Source organism: Crocodylus porosus, unplaced genomic scaffold (assembly GCF_001723895.1).
Source record: "Crocodylus porosus isolate Cpor-Errol unplaced genomic scaffold, CroPor_comp1, whole genome shotgun sequence".
NCBI classification, from domain to species: domain Eukaryota; kingdom Metazoa; phylum Chordata; order Crocodylia; family Crocodylidae; genus Crocodylus; species Crocodylus porosus.
The window spans coordinates 2,135,230-2,153,381 of NW_017728911.1; the positions used below are offsets into that span (position 1 = coordinate 2,135,230).

The 18,152-nt window shown below is 49.5% G+C and overlaps 1 protein-coding gene across 6 annotated transcripts in view; it reads right to left on the bottom strand.

Moving 5' to 3' along the window:
• The window catches only part of GRAMD2 (GRAM domain containing 2), a 60,148-nt gene that overhangs the window by 15,075 nt on the left and 26,921 nt on the right, over positions 1 to 18,152 (bottom strand). For 5 of the 6 annotated variants that reach the window (XM_019533266.1, XM_019533267.1, XM_019533268.1 and 2 more), the window contains 5 exons: positions 16,111 to 16,183; positions 15,416 to 15,519; positions 13,781 to 13,879; positions 9,229 to 9,300; positions 3,915 to 3,977 (listed from right to left, as the gene is read on the bottom strand). In XM_019533266.1, coding sequence (XP_019388811.1) covers positions 3,915 to 3,977; positions 9,229 to 9,300; positions 13,781 to 13,879; positions 15,416 to 15,519; positions 16,111 to 16,183 — 411 coding nt within the window. Of the gene's footprint in view, positions 1 to 3,914; positions 3,978 to 9,228; positions 9,301 to 9,685; positions 9,778 to 13,780; positions 13,880 to 15,415; positions 15,520 to 16,110; positions 16,184 to 18,152 lie in introns of all 6 variants that reach the window. The other variant, XM_019533269.1, reaches the window with a different exon arrangement.

An 18,152-nucleotide genomic window follows, 5' to 3' on the forward strand; every position in this document is an offset into this window, starting at 1 on the left:
ATTTATAGCCAAGGCAGGAAAGGAAAATCTCATTTCAGTCTCTGGGAATGGCCCCCTCCCTGTGAAACAGTGCTGGCTGATGTTCAGGGTGGGGGTGGTCAGGCTCTGATGGGGGCTGGATCCAGATAAGCAAGGAGCAGCTCGGCAGGGGGGGTCCTGCCTTCAGCAAGTCCCATCCTGCCAGCCCCAGCTCTGCTGGGCCCGCTCAGTGACAGCAGCCATCTCAGCCCAGCAGGAAGCCGTACACTTCAGTGTACTCCTCCTGCACCAGAGAGCAAGCGGGAAGCAGGGCCTGCTGGCACAAAGCCCACAGTGGCTCTGGGCTGAAGAGGCAGATGGACACTGAGAAAACAAGGCCCTGAAGAGGAAGCTGCTGGAGTTGGGTGAAAAGGATGGGGGGGCAGGCTGACATGGATGCAAGGCCCATCTGGGCCCCAGCTCTGCCATCTGGGTGCCCAGGAACATGGTGCAGCTGGGGACAGCAGAGCCCAGCCAGGCCTGGGGATGGGATGCCACTCACCCCCCCACCCACGAGATGACTGCAGGAGGGAAAGGGAAGGGCACAGAGAGCAATAGCCTTGTATACACAGCAAGCATCAAAATCCCCATTGTGTTTGGGCCCAAGGCAGTTGCCAACTGCTCTGCATCATGCCTGGACAGAAGCCACTTTATTCACAGCAAGAAGTTTCTTTGTGGACTCTTGGGTGTCCAGGCAGCACAGGCCAGGCCCAGCCTCCTCCCCCCCATCCAGGGCCTCATTCTGTGGGCTGCCTTGAGGGGCTACCAAGGGATGCAGCTGCAGACACCCATCTCTTCATAGGGCTCACACAGCTGGACAGAATCCCCCTCTGGTGCTAGGGTGGCCTCTGCTCCTGCACGCTCTCAATCTGAGATGCCTCAAGGGCTTGGCCTTTCTTGCATGCAGCGTGGCAGCAGGAGCGGAGCCCCACTATGCAGACACTCGGGCTAGGACTTTACACATTCCTCTTGCAAGCCTTCTGCCTTCAAAGGAGAGATGGCTGCTCAGAGCCCAGCCATCAAGAGGCTCCACCCGTAGCATACACAGGGGTGGGCGAATAGAGTGGAACATCTTCTCTGGGCACAAATGCAAAGGGGTGCCAGGCTGAAGCCACTGCATATGGCACCTGCGCTGCAGCAGCTGCCACCCCAGTTTGCCCCAGCAGCAACAGCCTTGAGTCTCTGCCACCAGGGTCCGGTGACCCTGTGACCCAGCAGCAGCTGGATTCCCCATGTAATGCAAGTCTTGCTCAGAACTGCCCCCACCACCTGCCCAGGACACCAACATGCTCAGTTATGCTTCCAGGATCCAAAGCCAACTATTATTACAAGAAGAGATTTGCCACCTACTCCTTAAGGGCACGGGTGTGGACAGAAGCAGTAACTTGCAAGGAGGAAAGCCTGTGGAACAGTGTTTTCCATAGTGTCACCTCTTCACCCCCTCCACTGTAACTGGTAGAAAGGCACAGACAGGCCTCCCTCTGCATGCCAACCAGGCCTCTGCACTGCATGAGGGGTTAGGGAAGAGTTCCTCCCTCACCCCTTTCACATCCTTCCACCTCTTCTCCTCCCTGGTTTCTTTCTCCCAAGGAGATGTGAAGTGGTGCCTCCACCATTCTTCTTATACCTGCCAGGCTGTCAGGAAGGAGAGATTTTCCTGCTCGGACAGGGGAAAAAAGTCCACTTCAAGGGGTCTGACACCAAACCAGGGTGTCTCTCTCTCACCAAACACCTCACACCTGAGATGCTCCTAGAAAACACGTGGTGGAGAAAGAAAGCTACCAGGATGGGTTCTTGAGGATCACTGGAACCAGAAGGCCTGAACCCACAGCCAGAGCTGGTTTGCAAGACAGGGAGCGACAGACACTAGGCTAGCACACAGCTGCTGGCAAGAAGCTGCTGGCTCCTTCAAACCCCCCGCCTACCCATAACAAAACCTTGAGTGGACGTGCTATGCTCTTTAAAACCCTCTGGCTTGAAAACAAGGGATTTGTGCCATGGGAATTCCAGCATTTTGCAAACCTTGCTCGGGACTGCAGCATTTCAGTGGTAAACAAGGAAGTGCATACAAAAAGTAAGGGTAAGAGTTTTATGGCACATTAGGCCCTGGGCCAACAGGTAATCATCAGTTTCTTGGGAAATGAATGTGGCAGAATGGAAAATAATGAGCGTGAAAGAGAGCTGCGATATCAACACAGTTGCAAAATCAATCCAAGCACCGCAGGTGGAATGGTGAGCACTGATAAGGCTCCTTCAGCCTAATCGGAAACCACAGGGCCAGCCCTGGACAGGAAAGGATGTGGGGAGGGGCAGGGACGGGTCTGCTGAGGAGAAACTGGACAGTGATGACTTAACTAAGCATCAAGCAGAGGAGCTGCCAGGCCAGCTTTAAGAGCATGTTTCCAGTCACTGGAAGAGCCACTCTACAGCATCAGAGCTGGGCTGACACAGCCCTAGTTCCCTTTGTCCCCTGAGTGGGCACAGGATGGAAATACACAAGTACCTGCCCCTGAGCAGCCTTCAAAACCAACAGGCTGACTGTGAGACAGGCAAAACTCAGCTATCATCACACAACAGAGGAGCAGCTTTCCCTGGGGCCCATGCCACCATATGGATTTCAATAAAGAAGGTCCCCAGCTTCATAATCACACAGGTCACTGCAAGAGATGGTTAGCCACACCTTCCCTCCATGATCTAAGGGACATTCTTGCCTCAGTTTAATGCTGGCTGAAGCCTCCTTTCTTCTGCAACCAATTCTTTACTAAAGTTCTCAATCATTTGTGTGTGCCCACATGTCTGGTTTTAAGAACAACAGCCAAAAAGTAACAGGAAATGCGCTTGCCTTCAACTGAGCATCCGAGGGTCTGTGCTAACAAAGCTCTCTGCCTTCTCAGCCCTGGCCTCTCCCTTCAGACTCACTCACACTACTGCAGGTAAAACTGAATGCAAGTTTTCTGGGACTGGGATCACACCTATTAGACACTTCAAACATGGGAGCTCTTATCCGCTGACTTTCCTCATTGGGGGACAAGTGTATTCAAAACCAGGTATTTTTCTTTTCAGTGGCAAAGGGTCTTAAAAAAGAGGGTCTTTATTCAGATCTCAGTAAAGGGCCTTTCATGTACGTTTCCTATACACAATGCTTGCCATGCCATTGGTACCCATTGGGATGTTCTTACAGTTCTTTTACAGGTCCCATGACAGAGCTTTCACTAATAGTCCAGTCCATAGCCCGCTCCGTTACCTTTGCTAAAAGTGACTAACACCCTGTGAAATACTTTGTGTGGTGCTGTGATTTTCTGAGTTGTTTGCTCCGAGTTGTTTCCTCTGCAAGATTTTTTTTAAGTAATGAATTGGTGAATCAGTTTGGCAGGAAGCGAAAAGAGATAAGAAAGGCTTAATCTCTTGGGATGGTTGATGATTCAATCCTTTTTCCCAATATGCTATCAGCATTTATGACTCTGGCAGCTTAACTGGTTAACAAGATAGCTGGGCAGAGCCAAGAGGAGGCTGCCTGCCTGTCATTCAGTGGTTCTTATCTATAAACACATGATAGGGACTTGATGCCACCACGTTGTGAACTGCATAAAGGCATCCTGTAGGACATCCTCCAAGGACAAGAGCTACAGCTTTATGTGACCTCCCCAGGCAGCCCATGTTAAACTTTACCTTGGCAGGAGAAGCGTGAATTTGGAGGGGCCCATATTCACTGCATGCAAATGCTGCTTTTGGCAGCTTCAAGGTGCACAGGGAATGTATTAAACCTACTAACATTTCAACCAAATGTTTTGCAGCCCACAGCATTAAGTCTTATACACTAGCTACAGAATCGCTTTACCAGTGGTGCTTCTGTGTTGCGGTTATTAACTCTTTTTTTTTTAAAAGATGGATCTTACCAGAGATACAGAGTCCGGCTCCTCTGTAAATTCTTTCAAACTCAAACTCTTCTTACTGGAAACCTGAGAAAAGCAAGGAACAAACATTACTGACCCACCTCAGGCTCTGACTGGAAGCTACTACTCTGGGCACTGAATGGATGCAGAGGACCCCTGCCCCCACCCCCAGCCCCACTTCCAGTTCCTTTTTGCTATGCAGTTACCAGCACTTTGCCTTCTAGGCCTTCCAACTAGGATACCTGTACAGAAACTGGTAGCATATACAGGGGGGTTGCTAATATACATCTGATCAAGGGTTTTTAAAATAGAGTCAGCCTGTGCAGGATAAAAGCTGAACGTGGAGACATCAAAATATGAAGGTTGTTCCTATTTCCAGAACTGAGAAAAAAAAAAAACAATGAAACAAAAACGCATTCAGACACCACAGGTACCAACAAGTTTGAGCTTAAAAATATGGTTAGGAGGCTCCTAAATTTGAGTCCCAATATCCCAAAGACCACATGAGGCTTTGGGTAAATCACTTCTCTTGGTCCAAGCTAATCACCTCTGACTTAAAAGAGCAAGGAGTGCCCAGACCCTCTGGGTTGAGCAAGTTGGCAAGGCAAATTTTCATTCAGAGTCATTTTTTTTGCCCTTTTGAAAATCTTTGTGTCCTCAACTGAGATGACAGCAAAATGGTGACAATTTTCCTGAACTGGAAATCCCATGAGATGTCATTTCAGATACATGGAACACAATGACTGCAGAATAAGATGTGTTCCCTGCAAATCCCTGGCAGTCCCAGGCAGCATGTTGCTGGGCAGCAGGACGTTCAGCCCTGCTGACTGCTTGCAAACTGGGACCCTCAAAAGCTTCCAGATCCCCAGGCCATCTGGCTCCTCAGACTGCCTGACTCCAGCATCCCAGGGAATCAGCCAGCCTCGGAGTCCAGAAGCTGTAAGATCTGTTGGCCCTGCAGTCCAGGAAATACTGGAGCTCTAACTCCGAGGGTCTTCCAAACGAGGAATGACCTGACAAAATGCTTCATCTTTGATGCACTGACAACATTTCCACCAGTTCTGCTTCTAGGGTTAAAATTACTGAGGTCCCCCCTAGTTTGGCTGAAAGGATGAGTCAGCAGAGCACCACATTTTACCACCAGGCAAAACATTGCACCTCATGAAGGCACTTTCTGGATTAAGGATACTGCTGGCTTCCTCTGTTTCGCCCACGGATCTCAGAACAGAGCCATCCAGAATCAAGCTAGGGGGGCCACTTCTTTAGCAAGTCTCAAAGCAGAAGCTGGGGAGGGAAATCATGGAAACTGCTAAACAAGATGGCTCTGAGTATGAGGTGGTGCCCCACTGTGTGGGCATCTTCTTCCCTGCACTGCACCAGGAAAAGCCCTCCTTTCCTCCACTCTCTGCAGGCTGCTCTGCCCCAACCCCAGAGGCAGGGACAGGAAGATAAACCTGAAGAAAGGAAGGGAAACCCAGAGACTCCCAGCTGTGGCAGCAGCTGGACTGGTGGGGGGAGTACCACCCAGAAGGGAGCCTGCAGGCCACAAGTTAACCCCTTATGGACCACATGTGGCTTGCAAGTTAGACAGCCCTGCTACAGACCATCATCTCTGGTAGCACTACATTTCCCAGGACCCAGTGCTCTCTGCCATCTGACAGTGCAAAGAAGCACATCATGGAAGTTATGGAGTTTCATCAAGTTCTTGGTTTCCATGACAAACAAAATCGTCTTACGTGTCACCAATTTAAGGACTAGCAGATTTCTTCCCTTCAGACTTTTGCCCCTGTAATTTCTTCTGAGCATGTTTGTACCAGGATTTTTACTCCAAAACTTTAAAAGCCCTGAAGACAGTTAAGTCAAGCAAATACCAGCAAACTAATAGGACTCTGGTGAGGTTATAAATAATGCACGCACACTCCACTAAAACAGAGACTTCACTGGATTCAGCCTAGTTTAATCAGTGACCTAGAAACTGCTAACCTAGCTTACTGCATGCAGCTAAGTCAAAACTCAGTCTGCTGCACAACACAAGAATTAATCATAATTGGCCCAATTCTGCTGGCAAAGACAGTTAAAACAGGATTGCTCCCAACGTTACAACATGAGTTTTATAATATGAATCCATTAACAGCCAAATGCTTTGGGAGTGAATTTTTTCCACACACTGGCCCATCATTTGTCAAGAACCATATCTGTGTCTAGGTATGAACCAAATGATGAGCAGTTACTTGACGCAAAGGAGTGAAATGCAAGACAACTGTAGCTAACAGGACAGCTATTACATTTTCTGGTTGGGATTTGGACTCCTGCCTCTATATGACAAACGTAAAAAATATTTAAAAAGCCAAAAAGTAGAAGGCAATGTATTTTAAAGGGGAGAACGTCCAGTGAATGCTTTTTAAAATGCAGCACTGAAATGTTTGGGTCATGCAATTTAGGATATGTACTTAATTTCTGCTCATCATTCCAGCATCACTATATTTAATGTATAAATTTTCAATATCTCACACACACACACTGATAGGAAGCAGGTTTTCTGTCTGTCTGTATTTCCTGGTACAAAGCATATGGAGCCTTTCATCTTCAAAGCACTTTATGAACATTAAGTGATGAATTATTACAATGCCCCAGGGAGGCAGCAAAGCAGAATTATGCCTGGTTTACAGAGAAGCAAAGCAACTTGCCCAAGCTTGCCAAGCCAGACAGGGTTAAATGTGGGAAAAGTGACCTGGCCTTGTGGTTCAAGTGCAGAGAAGGCCAGATCATACTCCAATGATTTGGTGCTCAAGAGGCCTAAGCACAATCCTTTCTGCCCCCAAGCTGGAGTCTCTAAAAGGCTCTTGATACAAAAAGGTGAGTGGATCATCTCTTCCTCACTGTTTTTTTGTGCTTGAAGCTGAGATGACAGTGTTACAGTAGTACGTGCACTGGTAGATTTCCAGGGTAGGACAGGATCAGGCTTAGGCGTCAGGCTTAAGTAGAGCAGGATCTGGTTCAAAGGCTAGAAACAGACATTGTCAATGAAACAGATCAGTTGTGCTGTGATGTGTCGCGATACAGCTGATCTGCTTCACTGGGCACAACACACGTTGCCCCTTGTCCTGCTCTTGAGGGACAAGGCACCATGTGATTTCCCCACTTTCCCTGCTCAGCCAGACCTGCCCTTACGATTGTGGGGAATGGGTCTGGCTGAGCAGGGACCCTTGATTTCCTTACTTACGGAGAGGCACCCTCATGTTCCCCAGGGAGCCTTTCTGTAACCAGAAAAAGGAGGCAGGTGCCCCAGGGGCTTGAGGGGCCCTCAAATCCCCAGAGCATCTACCCAGGGCAGCTGAAGAATAGGATCAGCTCAGACTGCCTGTACTCTCCTGCCACAGGGGTAACAAACGTCTGCCACAATAAAGCAAAAGCATCTATTACTACCCAACTGCAACTATCTCAGGACATCCCAGTCTTGTACCCAGACCTCAGCCACTCCCTGTTCCCTGACAGCCACTTCAGCAGCTGCTGGAAAGAAAATGTTCCATGAGCTCTCCCAGAAGGAAGTATAAGTATCTGCCACCCATTAAATCAACACAGACAAGGCAAGGGAGGCTTTGGTCTTGTGTGAAGGGGAAGAACCACTCAGCTATTAGCTTCCCTTAATGGTGAAAGAGTCTAGTCAGTGGATTTGCCCCCAGTGGCCTCTGCTGCTTTATTGCAAATGGGAGAACTGAAGCAGTAGCCTTGCCTATAACAGAGCTACCGGAGTTGGGATTACTGCAGCAGGTAGCTGAGCCAGTAGAAGATTCTACCCAGCGGCCTGCAAAGTGCAGGGGAAGCCCTGGCTGCTGACAGCCCCAACCATACCAACCAGGCCCAACAGCAGCCAGTACGGACGCAGCACTTTGACGGGACAGTGAGGACCCCAGAGACACCCACGTTCATGTCTACGGCGCTATTCTGTACCTCCCTGTTGTGTTCAGATAGCACATTACCAGCCTGGTACAAGGGCATGTGCCAAGGGAAGGGGGTCTGTGCATCTTCCAGGCAAAGAAAAAGGGGCTTGTGGGTTTGTTCTGGCCACATCTTATTTTTGGTTACCCAGGTTTGGCCATTCTGTCATTTGCCTTTAATGGATTCACAGAAGTTGAGGGCTGGAAGGGAGCTTGTGAGATCACCAGGTCCATCCCTCCTGCTCTGAACAGAGAGAGACTGGTGGGGTCTGGTGTATCATGTACCATGTCACCCCCCTCTGGATTGCCTTGGGAATCCTCTAAGTAGCTGATGCCATCACATACCGCCCACTCACCAAAGGGAAGAGTTGGGCTATGACAGCCTCCATGCTCATACTGTCTAAGAAGAGACACGTGGCCAGCACCCAAAGGAAGCCCCAGAATTATCAGTGCATCCAAACCCTCCTGTTCTGTTAGGAACACAGATTTCACCACCCAGCAGTTCAGTTACTAAATCAGGGGCCACCAACAACACACAGCTGAAGCTGAAACTACCCAGACACAGAAGGAAAAGGCTTTAGTTTCACCTGCCCATTGCAGCTGCTCTCTGCCTCCAGAGGTGAGGCGTTTGCACCATCCTCCCTGTGTGTGCATGATTCAGTGGGCAAGTAGATTGGGCAATAAATGAAGCCATGAAACACAGCCTGATGATTCAGATTACGGCTCCATGTCCCAACTCTCCAGGGTCCCCCCTGCACCAACGGTTGTGATAGTTATCATTAGAGAGTACATGGAAAGATTTCATAGACATTAGGGCTGGAAGGGACCTCAGAAGATTGAGTCCAATCCACTGCCCCAGGGGCAGGAAGTCAGCTAGGGTCAAAGGATCCCAGCAAGATAGGCGTCCAAATGTTTCTTAAAAGAGCCCAGAGTAGGTGCTTACACCATGTCTGGAGGGAATCTATTCCAGGTCTTGGGGGCTCGGACAGTAAAGAAGGTTTTCCTTATGTCCAGTCTAAAACAGTTTTGGAGGAGTTTGTGACCATGTGACCTTGTCATCCTTTGGGGTGCTCTGGTGAACAGGAATTCCCTCAGATCCTGATGTATACCCTTTTTATATTTCTAGTCAGCCACTGGGTAATTCCTGAGCCTGCGCTTTTCCAGGCTGAAGAGTCCCATGACTCTCAGCCTCTCATCATAAGGCCTGTTCTCTTGCCCTGAGAACAGGTGCTTTCCAGGGGAAAAGGCTCTAACTACAAGGAGACGCATCACAAAAGGTCCATGCATGGGACGCCAAAATACATCCACCCCAGCATCAGCACCATAATTGTTCATTGGGTCTTGCTCTCCCTCTAATATGTCAGCTATCGGGTTTGTACCTGCAGGTGGGTGCAGACTCTCTTCAGCACGTCATACACGCTGTCTCGGGAGATCAGGGACACAAAGATGTACTGAAAAGAAATAAAGAGAGAGTGGTGAAACTGCATGGCCACCAGCCTACCACGCTGGCTCTGATACACAGGAGCTGCTTAAGGGGCTGGATCCTTTCTTTGCTTGGACGCTCAGAGTTCAAACCAAAAGCATGTGGCCTTGCTGGCTACTGGTTCAACAGCGTTCACATTTCAAAAGCTCCAAACTAGGTTAAGCACTCCATTAGGATGCACAGGAGCTGCAGACTCAGCAAGAGAACAGCTCATTTTGTAACCAGAAGATACACACATGCTTACTCGCATCATAATTTTATGCGCGCACACACACACAAACACGCAAAAGGCCAGGAGCCCTGCAAATGCCTTTCCCAGGAGGGCATATAGGGTGGGAGTCTCAAGGATTTACGTAGCTCAGCTCCCATTGATGTCCATGGTAGTTTATCACTGGCTTCAGTGCAAGCTGTCTGGCCAATGCTGGGTACTTTGGGGGAAACCTGACTTTAAAAGAAAGGATATTTAAATATAACAAGAGCCTGCTTAGAGGAGACACCCCCATTTCAGTGAGAAACTAGCTCTACTGGGTCTTGCAGAGTCAGCTGTTTATCAGGACTAAAATGCAGCTGCTTCTGGGCTGGAACATTGTCTTCTCAGCACTGCTACTCAGCAATATGGGACAGGACATGAAAAAAATGACCATTTCCACTGTGACTCTGGAGGACTTTGGGATGCTAAGTCCTGGAGCTACAGCCAGGAGGCTGGGGACAAATTGAGATTATTAATTACTCAGAAGAATCAGACATGAACTTTTACCAGAAGGCAGAGGCTTCAAGTGTCACGATGTTCTAGCACTGGGAAGGCCACTAGCTCAGCACTGACTCATCCCTGGGCAAAGTGCCACCTGCCTCATTGCTTCCTACAGCATGACAGAGGGCACAGACAAAGGCAGCAGGCCCTCAAACTAACCCCTCGAGTGTACTCCACAATGTCCAAGTCCTTGATCTCCAGTGCAAGTAGCCTGGAGAAAGGGCTATGCAGACATTTATAAGAGCCTTTCCAGAGTGCACGGTTCTGGCAGAGCCTGCTTGAGCACACACTGAATTGGGAAGAGAATCTGGATGGAGGGAAAGCTTTGCATCAAGGGGAAATACCTGCCGGGTGACTATGGTGGAATCCAAACCACAGCCCAAGCCCAGGCAAGTGTGAAGCCCTTTGGCAAATTAAGTTTTAAAATAAAAAAAAGTGATAGTTCAAGCTTCTTAGCCTTGATGAGATTAAGGAACTGGGATTGTTTCCGTGCCTTCCTAACCTGCCAGTAGCCTCAAAGGAAATACAGAAGGAGACACTGAAGAAGAACACAGATGAGTAAGGTGGTTAGCCAAGTTAGTCTGAAGTCAGGCAGAAGGCAGGGCAGGGTGGCACCTTAGAGACTAACTGGCTCAGACACATGACCTTTCATAGGCGACAGCCTATTTTATCAGACGCATCTGACTGTCCCCAACAAAAGCTTCTACCTCTGTGAACCAGGTTTCTACGGTGCCACCCTGCCCTGGCAGTAAGAATATCATGTTTGACCTCCAGAGGGCCCAGAGGGAAGTGTTTATTCTCCCACAGCCAAGAAGGTCAGAGCCAAGCAGAATTTCTCAACCAGGGCCTGTTTTCTCTGCTACTTAGCTCTACTCTCACATTCCAGTGTCAGGCGGCACAGCACGTACAAGAGACTGGCAGCCTCCAAAAGCTCCTCCCAGCTTCAGTTTTGCCAAGGTGAAACTGAAACCCCTATTAAAAAAAAAATCTTGCCCGCAGAAGATGTGTCCTCTGTTACTAATTCCTCCCCAAAAGATTTTCTTGGCAATCCAATGATTAGATGGGATTTTATTTTCTAAAAGCTCCTCTTCATTAAAATTTGGTCCAGATTTTTAATGGCTTAGCCCCTAATTATGCTCCAGCTGTGGAACCTCATATCCTGGATAAGAGCTTCTGCTGGCACTAGGCAGTATGGCATTCAGAAAAAGAGCATGTGATATAAAAGTGCCTGGATTTAACAGAAGCACTACATAATTGGGCTTCCATGTTAGGAGAAGTAGGCCAAGGGTGCTGGAGGAACACGCAACTCTTGATGTCATTGCTGACTTAAAATAAAAGCAGAATCAAAGAGAAGTAGGGCAGAAAGGGACCCCCCAGCAGTCAGTTAGTCCATCCTGCTGCTTGAGGCAGGATCAGCCCTATCCAAGCCAAAGGGATGTCACAGTGTACAACAATTCACTGCTAGAAGGGCTTGAATACCAAGTTCTGCATTAGAAACCCTCAGCCATTACCTTCAGCTCATGCCACCTGGGCTGCAATAACATAAGACAGGGGTTTTCAACCTTTCTTAACAAGTGTACCCCTTTGGCCTCAAAGTTTCAGATCGTATACTCCTTTATATTTTTTTTCTTGTTTTTAAGGGGGGTGGGGGGCGCAGATTGAGGTCCCCATGGTGCAGGAAGGAGTGGGGCTGGGCCAGGGGCAGGCACTACATAGGCAGAGGAAGAAAAAATTATTTGGGGGGAGTTTGAGCGCATGCATGTTCACCCCCACCCCCCTAGTAGGTAAGTCTTTGGGAGAAGGGGCAGGGGGAGGGGAGGGCAGATCAAGGCCCCTGCGATGAGGGAGCGAGCGGAGCACAGGCAGGAGCAGGGGCTGGAAAGTGGGGCCAAGGCCAGGCTGGGTGGTGGGACAAGTGGAGCCCAGCAGCTTGTCCAGGGGTATGGCACAGGGGAGCTAAAGGCGGGGGGACACGTGCCTTCCCCTTGGCTGCCCTGTGGTGCACACAGCAGTGGGAGCCCACCTCTGCCCCCCCTGGATGAGCCACCAGGCTCCAGTTGTCCCACGACTTGGCCCAGCCAGGGCTCTATTCATGGTGAATGGAGCCCCAGCCAGGCCAGGTGGTGGGACAACCCCCGCAGTGCAGGAGGGAGTGGGGTGGGGTGAATGATTCACCCCTGCCCCTGCCCCACTCCCTCCTGCACTGTGGGGATCTCGTCTGCCCCCCTCCCCCGAGTCCAGTCACAAAGAAAGTGAGGGAGAGAGTGATGAGGTGAGGGAGGGGCTCAGGCTGGCGCTGTGCAGCTGGAGTGGCGCGTGAGACTGAGCTGCACAGGGACAGGGGAGTGGGGTGGCTCCCATTGCTAAGTACACCTCCAAGAGGGCATGGGGGCACGTGCCCCCCCCCGCCCCGATCTGAGCAGGGGGCAGGGTGGGCTGCAGCTGCAGGCTGGAGCCAGGGCTGCACTGGGCTCTTCCCCGCAGGGCCTGAGCCAGGCTGCACTTGGGGCAGGCAGTGGTGATACTGGGAGCGGGACTATGGGAGGGGCCATAGCACAGCCAGGCCCAACACCACCCTGGGAACAGCCCAGCGCTGCCCCGGCCCACAGCAGCACACGGCCGGCCCTGCCCCACATGTTGGTCTGGGGGCATGCACCTCCCCCACGTGCCCTCCTGTGGGCTGCATGTAGCAGCAGCACGGGGGAGGGAAGGCACGCATGTGGGAAGAGGGGCTGACACACAGCGGCCACCCCCGCCACCACTGCTGCTGCCCTGCTCGGCCACACGCCGCGCCGCTTTCCCCTGGCTGGTCATGGCTCCGCAGGCTGCTGATCGGCCTCGCATCTAGCCAATCATGTGCTCCCAGGGGTGGGCACAAAAATACACTCCCCCCACCATTCAGACCCTCGCAGCTCTGCTGTAAGGGGGTAGCAGCCAAATCAGGAAAGTGAGCTGGGGTGGCGGGCGGGGAGGTGCCATGGTGTGCTGTGTAGGGCTGGCGGCACCCAGCGTGTCCCTCCCCTGGGTAGGAGGCAAACGTGTCAGGGGAGATGACACTGTTGTGCCCCAGGCTGTGTTGTCCCCGCCCACACCGCCTACAACCTTTCTAAGTACCCTTGGGGTATGCATACCCCTGGTTGACAACCCCCGACATGAGATACTTTTATGTTTCACGGGATTCAGTCTTTATTACCTGGTTAGAAGCCACACTAGGAACTGGGGAACTGATACTTTTCCCTCCAGGTAAAAACTAACCCAAAAGCCCAGCACAGGACTGGGTGAGAGGAAGCATGACACCAGGTTCTGATCAGTCCATATTCCCTGGCACTCTTTGCAGAAGAGACATTACAATCAGCCAAGTGTACATCAGCATGCGGCACCAGGCAACCTTCCTATATGCCAGAGTCCATGTGAACACCGAACTCAGTCCACCTTCGCTGGAAGCTCTGCTGCTCAAATTGACATTTGAACAAACAAGGCGGACATTCCCACCAGTCCCTCACTCCCTCAGGAGCCGGCTTCAAGGGTTCAGCTGGAACGCAGTGGAAGTTTGCCAGGTTGTTCAGTTCCAACCAGAAACGCACTGAAATTCAGAGGGTCCAAACCGAAGCAAAGGCTCTTAGAGCTGTAGTGTTTATTTTGGTGCCCTGGCACTAAAACAGCTAACAGGACATGAAGAGAAGACCCAAGATATTACCTTTCTGTTGGCATTGGTGGTGATAGCCAGGCCATTGGGCAGCAACCGGGCTGTCTTGTGCTTTTTTATCAGCTGCACCGAGACCACTGGGATAACCACCTGCAACACAGAACAGCACACACGTGTTATAAGCAGAGCTGGAAGCATCATAAAAATCCTATGTGGGCAGATTCTTCATTCAAAGCAATGTTTGAACTTCGTGCATTAAATAAGCCATAAGGCCACCTACTGACTGGTAAGAATCAAACAAAACATGAACAGCTGCTTTTAAGTGGAGCGCCATCCATCTTGTGCACTGGCTTGAGGCAGCAGGCCGATAGGAAGGCATTATGCATCATTCATATCCATGAAGTCTGTTCTGAGCTATCTGATACAAAGTGGCTAAATTAGGGTTGCATGGACAACCCTAATTCTGGTACCTAATAACTTCCGAATGCCTGGCTTGGTGGCCTTTCAATGTGTATGTGTATGTGCACATGCGTGTTCGCATGTGCATGCACACAATTGCTTTACAAATACAGCAATTTAACATTATCTGCTGTCTACTGTCTACACTAGTTGCCCAAATATTGATTGTTGCCTGGAGGTAATTTTACTTGGACTGCTTGTCAGTACGTGTCACAGAACTCTGTTACAACCTTGGCTCCGAAACATTTCCTGCATCGACATTTTCAATACAGCTAAGGGAAAAAAGGATCCACCAGCCAATACAAACAGAGCAGCTCTCTATAGAGATCAGTCAAGGGGAAGAAATTAAAAAAAACCCAACAAAAAACAAACCCGCAAGTCCCTGGAATCAAGGCCACGGTTAAAAATAAACCAGGATGTGATTTATAGCCGAATAACTCCATCAAAACATGCTAAACTTTGAAAACTAACTAACATTACTTCTATCAGCTTTTTGTTTACATAGGAACGGCTGCCGATATAAATAATTCAGCTATTTAGCACAGTGTTAAAGGAAATGGGTTCTAAAAAAGTTCTTTATCAGATGCAACATTAACTCAAAACGTCAAATTATACTTCAAGCAGAAGGAGTTGAGAGAAATTCAAATCCGCTAGCATCCTTTGATCTTGCTGCAGAACCAGGCTTAGATTCTAAAATGTTTCGGGATGTGGAATTTTAAACAAAAGCAGGATTTGTTTCCAATAAGAAAGTTCTCCGGGTTATTGGATAGAGACGAGAGACGGAAGAAATGTCTCCCTTCTATACACGCGTACATACACACACATACAATCTTACTTTCTACACCCTTATTTGACACTCTTAAGAGATGATTTTAGTCTGGAGGGAAAGGAAGATGATTTCAGTCTCTTGGAAAAAAAGTCTGGCGAAAACAGCCCTTTGCCCAGAGCTAGGAGTCCCGTCTGCTAAAGCTAAATGGGGACTGCAAGGAAGGCAGATGCAGGCATTTGTATCCCAAGAGGAATGAGTTCTCTTTGGGAGTCAGTGTTGCTGACGTAAGCAGGCTGCAATGACAGAATGAGATGAGACACCACTGGGGACAGGTCAGTGGAAGCTGGGCTGGGGAAAGGGTGTTGCTGCCAGATGCTGGTATCTGTGCTTGGGCTTTGTGTTGAGATTTCAGGTCCTTACCAAAGAAAGGCAGGCAAAGAACATCAGCACAGCGTTACCTTGATGTCCTTCCCAAAGAGGTTTGCATAGAAGCAGAGCCAGTTGGGGGAGATGTAGAGCCGTCCCTGAATGAGGATGTCTCTCTGAAGCGCACAGGAGCAGACTGTAACACATAACGGCAGTATGGCAGTAGGAGCTACTACAGTGTGGACTATAAAACCAATGCCACAGCTGAAGGACCCTGAACCACCGCTGGCTGGTATCATCTCTGGGGACTCCCCCAAATTGTCAGTCACCTGACTGGAGGGGCTGCTGGCTACAGGTCTATGGCCACAGAGGAAAGACATTCTCTCCTTCCCTTCACTATAGGGGCACCTGATACTAAAAAATGGCAGGGGCTCATCCAACTGCACCTCAAACTGATGCTGGAAAGCACTGGTTCTCCCCAGCAAACCCTGGTAACCAGAGTATAAGCTAAACAAGCTACCAGCACAGCTCAGGCTACGATGATCAAACTTCTAGGAATCCAGGACCCTGCAAAGACTTGAAGGCTCTGGTCTCCAGGATCAATGAACCCATTTGTCCTGCAAAGGGGCCCAATGAGGTTCTGCCATCTGTTGCCATCCCAGCCTCTGATCTCAGTCACACTCTGGCTGACAGCAGGGACAGTGAGGCCGGCTGGTCTTCAGAGCCTGTCCTCTCCAGGGCATGGTGGGCGTCTTATTGCTCCCTTGAGACTGCCTCCAGTGCTTACCTTTCAGGACGCTCTCCTCCGTGGGAATGTCCTTGAACAGCTTGTGGTACTGCAAGTTGCATTTAGTTGAGATCTAGAAATTAAACAGACACAGTCAAGTGGTTGAGGAACTATCTGGTGACCTTGTTGACACAGACATCAAGTCCAAGATCAAATGTTCCCCTTCCCATCTTCCCCTCTTAGATCTACCCCCGAGACCTTTGTACTACGGGAGAGAATTCATTTCATGTAAAAGTACAAAACATGCATTTAGGTGGGGTTAAATGTCACAATACCCCTCCCCACCAACATTTACTTCTTGGCTAGAGGCTGGGCAGAATCATAGTTAAGCCTAACTGGGAGACACTTTCACAGGTCATCTACTCCAGTTTCCTGCTCAAGGAAAGCTCATCCTTGTCTGAACTATCCCAGGCAAATGTTTGCCAAATCTGCATTTAAAAACTTCCAGCGATGGAGATTCCACAGTCTCCTTAGGGGATCTGTTCCCTGTGCTTAACCACCGTCCTCATTAGAAAGTTCCTCCTAATGTCCAGCCTAAATCTCTCTACTTACAACTTAAGCCCACAGCCTCCTCTTCTCAGAGCTCAGTGAGGATGGGACAATTCAGCCCTATCCTCTTTATAATAACCCTTTGAGTAGTTGAAGATGTATCGACATCCCCTACTAAATAATCTTAGGTGTCCCAGATTTTTCTTATACAGGTCAGACCTCCAATCATTCCTGCTGCTCTCTTCTGGAATCTCTCTCCCTCTCCTGAAGCATGGTGCCCCAGACAGGTCTCCAGGGGCAGCTTTAGCCATGCTAATGACTTTAACTTCAGTGTTGCAAGAAGCACCTGGACACGTATGGCTGCCACTGTGCCAGGCATCTTAAACGCTCAGAATTTGGACACAGAGGGGATAGGACCCAGATCCTTCCATTGCCAAAATGGAGAGCCTTGACCCTTGAGTTGTTTGGAAACTCCCTTAGCAAGGTGGCACAGCTGAGCAGTTCTAGTCTGAGCTAATAGAAGGCAATGCTGCACACCTAGACTACTCATTGGCTTTAGGCTCCTTTGTTCAGGTCATTTCTGGATGAACATTTGAGTTTCAAGTCAATTTTTCCCAGAGCCAAGATTTTTTGGCCTACCAGATTTACTTCCCCTTATTCACAAACACAGCGACAAACTTGCCTCGCACCCTTCATCAAGGCAGATCATTTGAGCAATAGTTATGTTTTTAAGAGACACCAAAAATAGAGTGTGACAATGAAAACGGCATTCAACAGCAGCATGGGTGTTCTCAGGTGGAAAAGGCATTGCACAGTCCTGTGGGCCTGACAGTCAGTACCATCTGCACCTTGCTGGTGTTTAAACAGTTCCATGTTTAAGAGCAAAATATATAGATGCAACTCACTGCTCTGCACCAGATTTGCTACAAGACTGTCCAACTGACCCTTTAGCCTAGGATTCCCCAATGACATCCTGTGAGCATCAAGTCAGTTTTGCCTGGGCTTAGTCTCAGACAGCTAATCTTATCTACATCTCAATCACCAGCAGTCAGGTCAATTGCTCCCTCCGGCTAATGGGCTCAGACAGGAAAGTCAGCTCTGCATTTCCATCGGAAACACTCAGAAGACATTAGCCCACAGGACAGAACTGGGAACTGCCCCTTGGTGTGGCATCTGTCTGGTATCTGCTACACTGGGGCTCTGATCTAGGACTAGGCTTCGGCTTCCTATGTGCAGCCACAGTAAAAATAACCACGACAAACCTCACGTGAGCCCCTGTGAACCAGGTAGGCCACTGCACAACAGCAGCTCCTAAACAGAAAGCAAGCAAGCTGTTTATTAGTAACCCATGCCTGCCCCTCTTGCTTTTATAGCTGGGACAATGCTACATCCCAGTTCGTGGTCCCACAGGCAGCCAAGGGAACAGAGAACCACAGAAATGTCTGCCCTTCATCCTCCATCACTGGGAAGACAAGTTATAATCTCTGTCAAGGTCCCTGCAAGAGGCCCTGGCCTCCAGCCAAACTCACTGGCTTCAGTAATGCTGAGATCTG